The sequence below is a fragment of the Sebastes fasciatus genome, chromosome 15 (genome assembly GCF_043250625.1).
Source record: "Sebastes fasciatus isolate fSebFas1 chromosome 15, fSebFas1.pri, whole genome shotgun sequence".
Classification (NCBI taxonomy): Eukaryota; Metazoa; Chordata; class Actinopteri; order Perciformes; family Sebastidae; genus Sebastes; species Sebastes fasciatus.
Genome location: NC_133809.1, coordinates 23,833,559 through 23,847,492, shown reverse-complemented (window position 1 = coordinate 23,847,492; position 13,934 = coordinate 23,833,559). Strand labels below are relative to the sequence as shown.

Here is a 13,934-nt window from a genome sequence, read left to right as displayed (position 1 = left end):
AAACCAGCTAACAAAGAGACAGACAGATACAGACATGGGGTTATCTTACTCACTATTTTGATGATGAAGACCATTCTTCTTCCCTTCTTCGTGAAGATGACCTGCTCCATATCCATGTCATAAAATGTCCAAATGCTTGTTGCCAAAAGTCCTCATCTCCTCTCTCCATCTTTGATAGCAAACTGCTCTTGCTAATTAGCCTGCACTCCTCTTACAATAGCATGGGAGCTAATATCATTAGAAAACTATTTAAAATCACGTTGTTAACTTTCTATTGTTCTTTGTGAGGCTTGAGTATGACTGGCTGCACAATTCGTCTCCGTTTCTTTTCCAGAGTCCTATCCATTTACGTGTCCAATGCCATGACAGTTATGACATATAGATAACTGTTTACTAATTTGTAATCATATGAACCAACTACACCCGAAATTACTACATATTTTTATTGAATAGATAATGATAGCTATGTGGTATATGAGCTATTAGCCATGGTCTGCCTTGGCTCCTGGAAAAACACCCCTAAAATGTAGGTGGGCCATAGGCCTAAGGGATTCCAGGCTTGTTTACTTGTCAGGCTGGATAAGCACAGGTGTAATTAATAAAACTAATAACCAGTGGTGGAAAAGTACTCATGTCCTTTACTTAAGTAAGAGTAACAATACGACACTGTAAAAATACTCATTACAATTAAAGTCCTGCATTCAAAATTCTACTTGAGTAAGAGTAGCCTACTACAGTATTACCGGCAAAATGTACTTAAAGGTCCCATACTATAAAAAAAGTGAGATTCAGTTGTTTATCATCAAAAAGTTGTGTCAAATTGAGGTACTCAATTTCTGTTATGACTTGTTAAACAAATAAATTAATTTTACAACGTTTTGTGTGTTGTTCTTGCATAGATTTAATTATATATATTTGTTTCAAATTACATAAAGCAAACAATGACCACCTTGAGTAACTTGCCATCACATTATAATGCATTATAACAGTGATTATAATGCATTCTAATGTTAAATAATAAATAAAATTGAATTTGTCTTATTTGCATCAGTAGAGGTTGCAAAAGTAGTAAAAGTAGAATTGATCAAAACTCTAGTAAACTGATTATATTACTATTATTACTTGAGAAACATTGCAGGCTGCATTACAGGTATCTTAAAATTGTGGGTATTGTATAATACTCATATACAGTTATTAATCCCAGAGTTGGTCCCTTCCTGTGAAGTTTTTATTTCAAGAAAATGTGCACATGTATGTGCCTGTATAACCTCCAACCACTAGAGGGAGCAGCTACACTGATTTCTACAATAAATGAAGACCTCTGACTGCAATGTAAAGTCAAAATCATGACAAGGACGCCATTATAAATATGTATTGAACCTCAACTTAGCATTCATTACCACAATGACGTTTATTCACTGTAAATGTGTCTTGTCTGGCAGTGCAAACAGGTCTGCAATGTGTGATTCTGAGAGACAAATACTACAATTTCCACATAAATTAGATGATCCTGTTGGACTTTTGAGCCCCTTCATGCTTACTATTTCACACTAATGACAAAAAAAAATTGACTTTTTACAATTTGTTAATATTGTATATAATTGAAATCTTCATATACGCTCAATTAAGGACCTCCTCACTTACATAAGTAATTATATCATTATAGGACCCATGTTACCTCTTCTTTAAAGAGTGTGTGAGTTTTAGTGTGGATTGCTTTAAATTCCTCCGTCACCCCCAATGGGGAACTTTCCTCGTTTAGCTGTATGGTGTAACCTGAAAACCCACCTTTAAAAAAAAAAAAAAAGTTTTCAATATTACTTTAAAAATCTAGCTGTTTGTCTAAGGTCCAGTAAAGTTTTGGCATTTGGATATGAGAGGTTTTTGATTTGACCTTGATATTAGTCAAAATATCATAATACTTCATGTAAGTTTGTATTGCCTGGTTTAATGGTGTGTAAAAGGAGAAAAAATGTGTTTAATTTTAAGAATTTTAACAAGAACATAATTTTTTTGTCATAATATGAAAATGTGGACTATTCTGAAATAGAGAATTTTAAAGGTCCCATATTATAAAAAAAAGTGAGATTTTCATGTTTTTTTTATTATAAAGCAGGCTAAAGTCCTATATAAATACTGTGAAAGTATTGAAACACTCAATCCACAGGGAAATACACACAGCCCGTAATCAGAAACTCTGCATTTGAAACAAGCTGTCAGGATTTCTGCCCATTCGTGATGTCACGAATATACAATATTTAGACCCTTGACACAATTTTAAACGTAAACATTCTAAATGTGTCCCAGTTTATTACCTGGTTGCAGTGTATGTGAATGTCATCAGCTGACAGGCAGTACACATGGACCCAAGCTGTTGCCTAGCAACGCAATTCTGTTGCAATTCCGTCAAAATGCGCTAAAACCAAGCCCCCAGGAATAGCGCCGGTCGAGGATCCGGACTTTCGTAGTGGCCAAACTTCTGTGTCAGTCACGTGATGCCGTTTAGCCCAAAAATACTTTTCCCCATGGACTTACATTGGGAAAGAGACGTCTGTAACTCAGCAGATAATTTTTTTTAGGTGAATCAACTTCCCAGTACGAACACTCTAATAGTCCTTATTTAAAAAATAAAGTTTTTAAAGTTGTAAAATGCACAAATAGCTGAATCCAGAGTTATTTCCCTTCCTCCGTTCATGTGAGTGAGACCCAGACCGAGGCCGGAGCGCAAAGCCGTGACGACGGCGTGACGTCGTGACGTCGGGACCCCGTGACGAGTCATGTGACCGAGCAGATGCTACTGCGCATGTCCCAGTTGCCCAAGAGACGACAAGATACGGGTACTTTTCAAGACGGAAGTCGAGCCATTTAGGCTTCATGTGCCAATGAGCAGCTCTCATAGGAATGACCGGGGCCCCGCCTCCAACGCTGTATCCAGTTCTTTTAATACATCCATGGCTAAAACGGAGCGTTTCAGACAAAGGGGTACATACAGGCATATTCAGGCTGACGGTATGAGGAAAATAAAGTTTTATTTGAACATTACAGCATGTAAACATGTTCTAGTAGAAACACAAAATAAAAGTTTGAACCTGAAAATGAGCATAATATGGGACCTTTAAGAATTGTTTTACTGTAGCCTTTTGGATGTAATTTAATTGTCAATTATCTTGATTCTTGAGGAGCTTTTTTTTTTTTACTATTTTTACTTTTTACTATAAACGCTACTCTTATTGGAGCACTGCCTGTCTATTAATTCCCGCTTAAAAAAGTGCCATAAACATAATAAAAAGCCTCAAGTTCATGAACAAGCCCCGCCCCTCTGTACATGTGAAACACATGGCCCCGCCCCCCTCCTGCATGCTACCATATTATGATGATGGGCGTTGATTTCCGGTATTTACCGTCTGGATATTCAGGTTCAACAGAGTGAGTGTTTTATGTGTGTGCGTGTGTGTGTGTGTGTGTTGTATGAATGTTGAATGTGTGTGGGAGTGTTTTGTAGTGTAGGTTGTAAACGTTCACCAGCTCCGGATCCTGTCACCGCCTTGCACCGCAGCAGGCAGGGCTCCGTGTGTGTTTCCTACATGCAAGTTACCGTCTGCGGCTCCACCATCGTTGGCCAGCAATGACCGAAAGCCCCGCGACCAAGCCAGCCAACGGTGACGTGTGTCAGCAGCGGGTGAAGAACGGACTGAAGCCGGACAGGAACGGCTTCTCGTTGGTGAGGAGCCTCCACCGCTGCTGCCATGAGCGGCTGCCCAAGCACTGCCACTGCCAGCCCGAGGAGGAGGAGGTGAGGCCCGGGGATGGGACGGCGGGAGGAGAGGCTGGGGAAGCTGTCATTGATGTCATTTTCATTATTATTATTATTATTATATGACACGATAACAGCTTCCATATATTGCCCAAGTCCTGATTGTCTGACAGTTTTCGTCATCAAGCTTGGATTCTCTCGAAGTACAAACGCCAAACTCCATATACAATACTCGAGATTAAAGAGTTTTTGCTCATTCTCAATGTGATATACTGCCCCAAAACACGAATCAAAAACTTTCTGTGAATCTTAACGAGGCGCTGTTTAATTCGGCGCAGTCATATTTGCACCAAGCGACATCTGAATATATTAAAATTTCAACTTTATGAATGGACACCACACTGCGCTCCACCGCCCACCCTCAGTTGTTTGTATGCTACTGTATGGGAGGGGAGGTTGTTTAAAAAACAAAAAACAAGGCGGGTGTGACAACTTCGAAAGTTGACATTGCACTGGATTCTAATACTGTTCAGGACATAATGTGTATGCCGAATTGAAGAAGAGGAATAGCTTTATAGCCCCACTTTGTGAATTTTGATTATACAAACTGTGGATGATATAATAACCCCACCCTAACAATTTCTAAACTCTACTATAATTGTGATGCATATGCCTATCAGAGCCAGTCAAACAACTTGTGAAAGTTCTCTGCCTGGATGATAGCAATACAGTTTGCAGGATGCATTCCTATCTCAGTAGTTGAGAGGGAGTGGAGTGTGTATACTTCTTGTAGTAATTTATTGGCTACTCCTTTCAGTCTCAAATTGAGCTGTAAAATGTTCTTACTTTTTTTTAAGGCTAATTTCTGGGTGTGTATTGGCTGCAGTCTTCTGAGTAGCAAATATTTGCCTGTAAACTTTGGAAAAATTCCATTTTCTTGAAGTGGATAACTCCCTTTTTATAAATAAAAGAGAAACTATGATGTGTTAGTGATTAGGGAGACAGTGAACCAGTGCACCTGTTCAGTTCAGAGCTGTTCATTGAGATTGCAAATGCATGCTGTGGAAGAGCTTTTTTCCGAAGAGAGCTTATGAAATTTCCACCCTTGGGTGCACCCTCTGTGACTGTTCCCAATTACCGGTCCCCTCAGACATTGTGATTAGATGCTGTCGCACAAGAGCATTGAGACTCATGGATATGTTGCGATACAGAGTTTTTTTTTAATCAATTTGTTTCTGAATTTTGCACTGCTTATCAAAATGAAAAGCAGGGCTGCCCCCTCTCAGTCGATCAGTCAACTAATCGGTTATTTCCACCTTAGTCAGCTAAGATTTCTTTAGTCGATTGGTCGTTTTTTATGCTTTTTTCGTGCTGAATGACTTATTTCCATGACACTTATGAGCACATCTCTGAGATATAAAGTGGTGTTTTTCACAGATTTGTCTTAAATCTATGGATCAATCAGTCGACAAAATCATATGAGAGTTTGTCGACTAAGAATTTCTGGTAACACTTCATTTTACAGGTCCGCAAATTTCATAGTAATTAGGTGATAATTAAGCAAGTAACCTATTTGAAATTTTTTGGGAATTACTGCCAAATTACCCCAATATTTACCTCAAAATTTATCAAAAATCACTTTATTATAAACATTATTTAATAATTATATGCCACTATTTCCACAATAGCTGGTAATTTATTTAATACATTTCCAGGAAAAGAATAAAAAGTTAATTGATGAGCTTTATTGCCATGTCTGCTGATAAATAGATAATAATTAGCAAATAACTTCTTTGAAATTTCTTTAAAAAAAACTCCCTGAATCATTACATCAGCTACCAGGTTACATTAGTGTAGACCAGGGGTGCACACACTTTTTCAGCATGGGAGCTACTTATAAAATGACCAAGTCAAAATGATCTACCTACTATAAAAATGCAAAACATATATTTATTTATAAATATATTGAGTATTCTTTATATGTACAATATATGTTGGTGTACCTTGCATAACTGCATGAACCCATATTGTACAATATAACTCTGTACATTTTTTGTCATTACCTTACTCTGATGACTTGCACTGAATGGAATCAGCCAGGGATGCATAGTCCGGACAGTAGCTGCTGATAGCCAGCCTCAAGCACACTTCCAAATGATCATCAGTCAAGGTGGAACGGTATTTGGACTTAATAATCTTCATGTGGGAAAAGGCTGACTCGCATAAATAAGTGGAGCCGAATAATGCAGTCAAGGAGGTAGCACATTTCCTCATGTTGGGGTACTTTTCCTCTGTGAGTAAGTTCCAGAACTGTCCATGAGCCCTGGACTGAATGTCAGCTTGTAGTGTCAAAATCTCATCCTCCATTCCAGATGAGTTCAGGTGAAACAGTGTTGCAATTTGTTGGCTGACGTCTATTTTAAAAAAAAAATAGTTTTTTTTTTTTTTTTTTAAATGCCATGCGATCTACCCACACTACCGTCGCGATCGACCGGTAGATCGCGATCGACGTATTGGGCACCCCTGGTGTAGACAATAAGTCACACAATGGGGAGATTTGTGCTGATCAGAAGTGTCTTCTATTAGTTTTCCACCTCCGATGAGGAGCAGCGCACAGCCGCTTCTCAAGCCTAAGGGCCCTATTTTAATGATTATATGCTATTTTAGCATATCATTATTAACTAATGTTTAAAGTAATTAGTGATACATTTTGAGGTAAATATGAGGGTAATTTGGCTGTAATTTCCAAAAAATTTAAATGGGTTACTTGCTAATTATCACATAATTACCAGGAAATTTGCGAAGCAGTAAAATGAAGTGTTACTGAATTTCTTTGGTCGAGGACAGCCCTAATGAAAATAAAAAAAGGGACACTTTTTAAATTCTCTCCTGACCGCCGTGTGCATGTAAAATGTATAACTTTTTGAATAGAATTTGGTTGCACATCACCATGACTAAAGAAAGACATTTTCAGTATCTGACAGTCATAGTAAGATAATAATAACTGGCATCTTACTCGGTGGGTTAACTGTTGGCGAAAGTAAATTCTTCAAAATCGATTCCAGTTTGAGATTTCGAAGGAAAATAAAGGTAGAGACACACCGTTGTTGACAGCTTATTCTCATCACCAGACATTGTGGTGCTGATTTCAGTAAACTGGGGCTGGTTGTGCAGAGAAACTGAGCGCCTGGTGACTGAACCTCAGCTGATTACGGTTCGTGCAGATGTCAGCGTTGCTACTCTCGAAGGTATTTGAGAGAAAGGCATGACCGGTCACATGTAGTGCCTAATAGCCATGAGCACAGAGACGCGCATGATGAGAAGGCGAATTGCATAACGTCTGCGAGTAGTGACTTTCTGTCCACCAAGACAGGGGAAATAGTGAAAGTTGACTTTTCTTTACGAAAGATAATAACACATGTAAAGTGCATTGTAGGTCACTCAACTCCAAGTGCACACATTGACATAAACACAACCAGTTCTTCCCTTATTTGGCAGTCAAATCGTCCCTCCCTCCCTGGCATTTGTCACACTATGTTTTCTTTCCTGTATAGTTGGTTTACAGTACAGCTGCACCAAAGCTAATACTTTCTTATCTTTCCCCTACTTACAATTTGACTGCACAGAAGTCACCTTTAAGTGAAACCTCAGCCAACTATAACAAACTGTGTTGTTTTTTCTCATTAGGACAAAAGGAGAGGAAGTCAGACTGTACATTTATGTAAAGTTTATTCCAAACGTGAAACTTCCAGCTAAGTCACAAGGCGCTGTGTTTGCATAGGAAGATAACTTTTTACAGGCTAGACTTCTATTCATAGAGAGTGTTAACTTGCTGTTCCTGCTATGTTTAACAATGGCTCTGTATTTTTTGCTCCTTTTAACTAGGTCGGCATGAAACTGCCCTTGCGCCGTTTACAGAACCCGACAGCAAACAGATTATATTTAAATTAATATTATAAATAATATTTTAGATTATAAATTAACAATCTTTATATGTAATATTTTTTTATTAAAAGACGTAGATTCTGTCAGTTTTTTTAAGCTCTTCAACCAAAGACGTAGTTCGGCATTTTGGCCGTCGCCATCTTGTTTTTTTTGCAACCAGAATTGACACGAGAGGGTGGAGCAAAGTACAACCGAATGCTGAATAAGGTGTTCAGAATGTCAGTTAACTTTCATGACAATGCCGTGTTAAAGCCGTGGTAGCGACCTGTCAATCACAAGGTAGCTATGCCCTAAAGCATCCCCTGCTTTATGGTCTATTTTACTCTAAATGGGACCATAATTTACTAAATGAACATCATGCTGTATTGAAGAAGACTTGAAACTAGCGATTGAGACCATAAACTCATGTTTACAATGTTTACTGAGGTAATAAATCAAGTGAGAAGAAGGCTCATTTTCTCATAGTCTTCTATACAATCAGACTTCTTTTTGCAACCAGAGGAGTCGCCCCCTGCTGGCTATTAGAGAGAATGCAAGATCTGCATTGGCTTCACTTTTCAGACCCGGAGGTAGCCCACTGGTTTCAGCTCCAAAATCTGCATATTCCTGCCAGAACATTCGTGTATTTTACATTTCACATGTTTCAACATATAAAGTATATTGTTAAAGCCCAAATATAAAGAAATAAGTAGTATGCACTGAAAGACACTATTACTTTTGAGAAAACTTGATGAAAAACTGGTCATGCCTATGTGCCAGAGTTTTTCATTTAATTAGAATTTCTTGTTTCCGTGTTGCTCAGATCCATGTGGCATCGCATCATGGCGGCCTATACGGCCGGCCCTTCATTGAGTCCTTCGAGGAGACGCCCATGCTGGTGGCAGTGCTCACCTACATGGGCTACGGCATCCTGACCGTCTTCGGCTACCTCCGCGACTTCCTCCGTCACTGGAAGATCGAAAGATGCCACATCGCCAGAGAGAAGGAGGAGCTGAAGGTGAGAGGAGCCACAGACACAACCTGACTGTGACCCTGGTAGTGTTTTTTTACACCCTGTATTCTTGGAAACAGTTTCCCTATAACAGTAGAGCCACATGTTATGATTTCAGACTGCAGTGAGCACGCTTTGCCTACACTGTAATGACCGGAATCCTCTGATTTGTTTTGGTTGCACTTCGACAATGTCGTGAGCGAAATTGCTGTCGAGGAAAAGAAGGCCAGATGCGTTTCAGGCTGTTGAATGGAACTGATTTGGTAGACTGAGCACACGTTGCCTGGCGACTGGGCGTTTGCCTCGTTCCTGTAGAAACAGCAGTGATAACGAATGGAAAAATAGACCTCAGACGTTTTGTTTTGTTAACCAGATTGAACCAAAGTGATATTTTCACCCCACAAACAGTAGAAACTATGGGCTCTTATATTTCACACATTTTAAGCAGTATTGCTTCAAGCTTGGTGTTTGGACAGGAAGCATACATTTGGAAACAGATTGTTTGATGCAATCTTGTCAAATGTAATGATATCCCAAACAGGATATAGATTGCTACAATGGTGTTTGACAGAATTTAATGTGCCTTGTTTATCAAATGCAAACTCGCTGAGTCTAACATTTCAAATATCCCCCTTAAAGCAGCACTAGGTAGAATTGGAGCAAATATAATTAAAAAAGTTAATTTTATAAAATGGTCACCTATTCTGTAGGGGTTGGGGAAAAAAATGATTCACCCATGTATCGCCGACGCTACAACTGTAGAGCACCTATATACTGACATTTATGTTAAATGCAGTCAAACGGCCCCGATGGAGCTGACCATGGAGCTAGAGACGGACTTGGCGAAGTTAGCGGAAGTATAGACGTGCGTCTACGTCCGGTTTTCAAAACAAGGTGTTAACAAAAGGAACTGTATAAACAAAATGATATATGGAAATAAGATAAATTGGATTATATTCACCAGTAATTTAAAACAATCCGGTGCTCCTAATGGCATCTGCAAGATTTCCCAGACTGGAAGAAAACAACCAATCAGAGCCGTGCTGGAGCCTTGCCGTCTCTGAGCAGCTGTCAATCACTCGCAAACTCCGATCAAACGATCAAACTAGGCGGCGCAGATCAAATATGAATCAATATTCTATTACTGTAATGCCTATTTCTCACATAAAATGTTTTCAGAAACATCTTTTAAAATGAGAAAGTTTGTGACCCGGCAGCCATGTTGAGATCAGTTGAGGAAATACTAAGCACCGCCCACCAAGCAGAGCAAACTTTCTCATTTTAAAGCTAAACAGTACACAACAAGATGTATCTGAAAACATTTGAGGCGAGAAATAGGCATTACAGTAACAGAATATTGATTCATATTTGATCAGCGCTGCCTAGTTTGACTGTTTGATTGGAGTTTGCCAGTGATTGACAGCTGGCTCCGTTGATTGAACAGCCAATAGGAATGCTCTCTCTCTGAAATGACCTGTGATTGGCCAAAAGTCCACCGTTACGTGCTACATTTTTTAAAGCCTGAAAACTGAGCCATGAAGAGGGGCAGGAGACTAGTTATGGCTCAGAACACTTGAATTACAATATGTTGAAAGGTTATTATGGAATATTTGCCCAACGATGCCAAAAACATTCTGCCTACTGTTGCTTTAAATTTCTCTGGTTTTCTTCACAATCGAGTGGAATGTGCACTTAAGATTGCATTTTTGTCACTGCACAGCTAATAGCAGAGTTATCAGCACATTGGGAACATGCCCTTGACAACAGAGATTGTTTTCAACCCGTTATGTAACTTTTGATAATGAAGCCCATTGTTTTTAAGTATTTGGATATGTTGAGGAAAGGAAGCTAGTGGGATAGACGCGGGGAAGTCATTAAGTCACCCCAAGGATTTCCCACGGATGTTTCCTCCAAGAACCGAGGAAAATTAACTCCCCGTGTCACGTGTTTAAATGTTAAAGATTATATTTCTAGAGGTTGAATTCCTTCCAGCTAAGCTTTCCAAAAGTATGAATGGCATGTAGTTCTCTGAAGTTACTAGTAGTTTTTATAGCCTTCCTTCTCTCTTTTCTTCATCCACGTGTAGGGCTTTGTGCCCCTCTACCAGGACTTTGAGAACTTCTACACCAGAAACCTCTACATGCGTATAAGAGACAACTGGAACAGGCCCCTATGCAGCGTCCCGGGGGCCAAAATGGACCTGATGGAACGAGCCTCCCACGACTACAACTGGACTTTTGAGTGAGAAACACGTGCCATTTACTGTATTCAAGACCTTAAACACTGTAAAAGTCAATGTCAAGACACAAGAGGCAGAGCAGGAGGTGTTGATGGGACAATAGCAAAGGAAAGTATGCTGTAAGGTTAATACCTCAGTCAAGGATTAGTACAGAGTGTGCTAACACTCCTCTCTCCGACAAATACCAAGACAAGTGACACATTTCACTTTCGAAAAAAAAGACTGGGGAACATTACTTGTCTACGATAACACTGAAAGTTACAATTTCATGTTGTTAAGACCAGCCAATATTTACATTAATATATATACGTACATACGATAATAATGCGTTAAGGCAAATTCGTTTTAACGCCACTAATTTCTTTAACACATTAAATTGTGATTTTTAGGCTGTAGTGGGCTCAGTTTAAAGTCAGTTTAAAGCTAGAGAGAAGATACTGACATCATATGAAACTAGAAAAACCAATGGAATCCATTGGTACCAGCCATGTCATACTAACTTGTCGCAAAGGAGGCTAAATAACGTTCCAAACTTATGCTAAATTTTGTTGAGGAAAAACTTGTATGGCCATTTTCAAAGGGGTCCCGTGACTTCTGACCTCAAGATATGTGAATGAAAATGGGTTCTATGTGTACCCACGAGTCTCTCCTTTACAGACATGCCCACTTTATGATAATCACATGCATTTTGGGACAAGTCATAGTCAAGTCAGCACACTGACACACTGACAGCTGTTGTTGCCTGTTGGGCTGCAGTTTGCCATGTTATAATATGAGCATATTTTTGTATGCTAAATGCAGTACCTGTGAGGCTTTCTGGACAATATTTGTCATTGTTTTGTGTTGTTAATTGATTTCCAATAACAAATATATACATACATTTGCATAAAACAAGCATTGCACACTCCCATGTTGATAAGAGTGTTAAATACTTGACAAATCTCCCTTTTAAGGTACATTTTGAACAGATAAACAAATGTGTGAATAATTGTGATTAACTGGGGACAATCATGCGATTAATCAGCGAATAAATATCGATTGACAGCCCTAATTTTATCATTTCCTCCGTCTGATCATCTTCTCTCATCCCTTCCAGATACACAGGTCGGGTAATGCAGGATGTGATCAACCTGGGCTCGTATAATTACCTCGGCTTCGCTGAGAACACGGGTCCGTGTGCTGACTCCGCTGCCGAGGTTACCATGAAGTACGGCGTCGGAGTTGCGAGCACCAGGCAGGAGATTGGTACGAACACACACGCCAAAAACACAGACACACCTTCGACTTTTTTGCTATCACTGTCGGGAACTGATCAGCAGGAATGTGGAGGGATGAATTCACCACAGTAAAAGAAAGCACAATAGACCTGTTTGTTTTACGGTGCAGTGGAAACTACCACGATAGATTCCATCTAACCACGTAGTGTTTGAGTTGCAATGTGAGTATCCCAAAGCTTTATTTAATATCTCGGCTTTACTTCTTCTTAATAGATACATGACAAAGCATTGGGGTTTCTCAGAGATGCGTGTGGATAATTCTGTTACCCTGACAGAGCCCGGCTAGCTGATTCCCCCCCAAACTATTCCTTTATCTTTTATTTGGGGGCATAGTAGCCCTCTTTTTCAAGTAAAGACAAAAGGTCGGATTAAAAACAAAACGGAGAATAAAACAATGAAAATAGCCGAAATCTGCTCTTTTGATAAACAAAAAAAAGTTCAGTTCAGTTGTAATTCAATTCCAGCACAATGGAGAATATCTGAAGTCAGTGAGTCAGTGTGTACTTTAGAGATATGCGGCTTAAGTCGGTCTGCAGAGCGAGTCTGATAAGATCCAGATCACCCTGGAGGAAGTCAAACCGGGTCATATGGTGAGCAGATTTTTTACTGATAGAGTAGAAGCAATGATGACGCTTCTCTCCTTGGGAGAAGGCCAGCCCACATTTTCATAAAGAATGCTGTCATGTGTGCTCCATAACAGAAGTGTGTTTTAAAGGGGAACACCAACCCAAATTCCAATATGTTATTTCCATGGCCTAGGAAAGTTCAATCAATAATTGTGAACTTGAGCTCCTCTCTCTCAAAGACAGAAACCAGAGAAGTAAGTCCTGAGATGTCATAGGGTATAAAGTCTGAAGCTGCTTCATAGACAATGAATGGGAGACTGATTTTATGGATCTGCAGGATGTTTTTTTTTTTTATACCTGAATGAGCTTTATTCTATTATAGTGTTCTCAGTTGTGAAACAGAAAAATGTACCAATATATTCAAAACATTCCCCTGGCTGCTCTCAGTGTCATCTAGAACATCTTTCAAAATTAATTGTCAATGGAGCAGTTCTACACGTTTTACCCTATGACATCACAAATTTGATTTTTAGCACTCTAGTTTTTGGATTTGGGAGAGCGTTCATGTTTACTAATGTTTTTGGGACTGTCTGACCATAGGAATAACATGTATGAATTTTGAAAATGGGAGAAGTTCCCCTTTTAAATTGAATAAGTTGACGCATGCATATACTGTAGTTCTACAGTTGATGACACAACTTCCCTGGTTGGCCTACAAAAATTACGTCAGCACTCTATTGTGGAATTACTGTGTGAAAGAGGTTGTGTAAGGATCAGCATATATCTTTGAGGTTTTTTGATTGGTATGTGTTTATGGTGATCCTCCTTTTAAATCTGCATCTCAGGTAACCTAGATAGACACGAGGAGATGGAGAAACTTGCGGCTAAGTTCCTGGGCGTGGAGTCAGCCATGGCGTTTGGGATGGGCTTTGCAACCAACTCCATGAACATACCAGCACTGGCTGGCAAGGTAAGACCACAGATGTTTTCCATTTCTCATCTCCAGTCTTTGGCTTGCTGTTTTTTTTTTCTTTATGTTCTCTCAGCACTTTCTATCCTCTTTTTTTCCTCTCTCAATGTCACTCACAATACATCATATGAATGTTAACTTCGTATTAGTGTATGCTCTCATGTATGTTTGCCATTGATATACATTTTCTAC

General features: G+C 39.3%; 1 protein-coding gene across 1 annotated transcript in view; it reads left to right on the top strand.

The window, feature by feature from the left end:
* The first annotated feature begins 3,375 nt into the window (after positions 1 to 3,375).
* Positions 3,376 to 13,934, top strand: part of LOC141783113 (serine palmitoyltransferase 2-like) — a 32,237-nt gene continuing 21,678 nt past the window's right edge. The window contains exons 1-5 of the mRNA XM_074660128.1: positions 3,376 to 3,793; positions 8,502 to 8,696; positions 10,777 to 10,931; positions 12,026 to 12,174; positions 13,618 to 13,742. Of these exons, the coding sequence (XP_074516229.1) occupies positions 3,626 to 3,793; positions 8,502 to 8,696; positions 10,777 to 10,931; positions 12,026 to 12,174; positions 13,618 to 13,742 (792 nt within the window). The 5' untranslated portion in view covers positions 3,376 to 3,625. The remainder of the gene's footprint in view (positions 3,794 to 8,501; positions 8,697 to 10,776; positions 10,932 to 12,025; positions 12,175 to 13,617; positions 13,743 to 13,934) is intronic.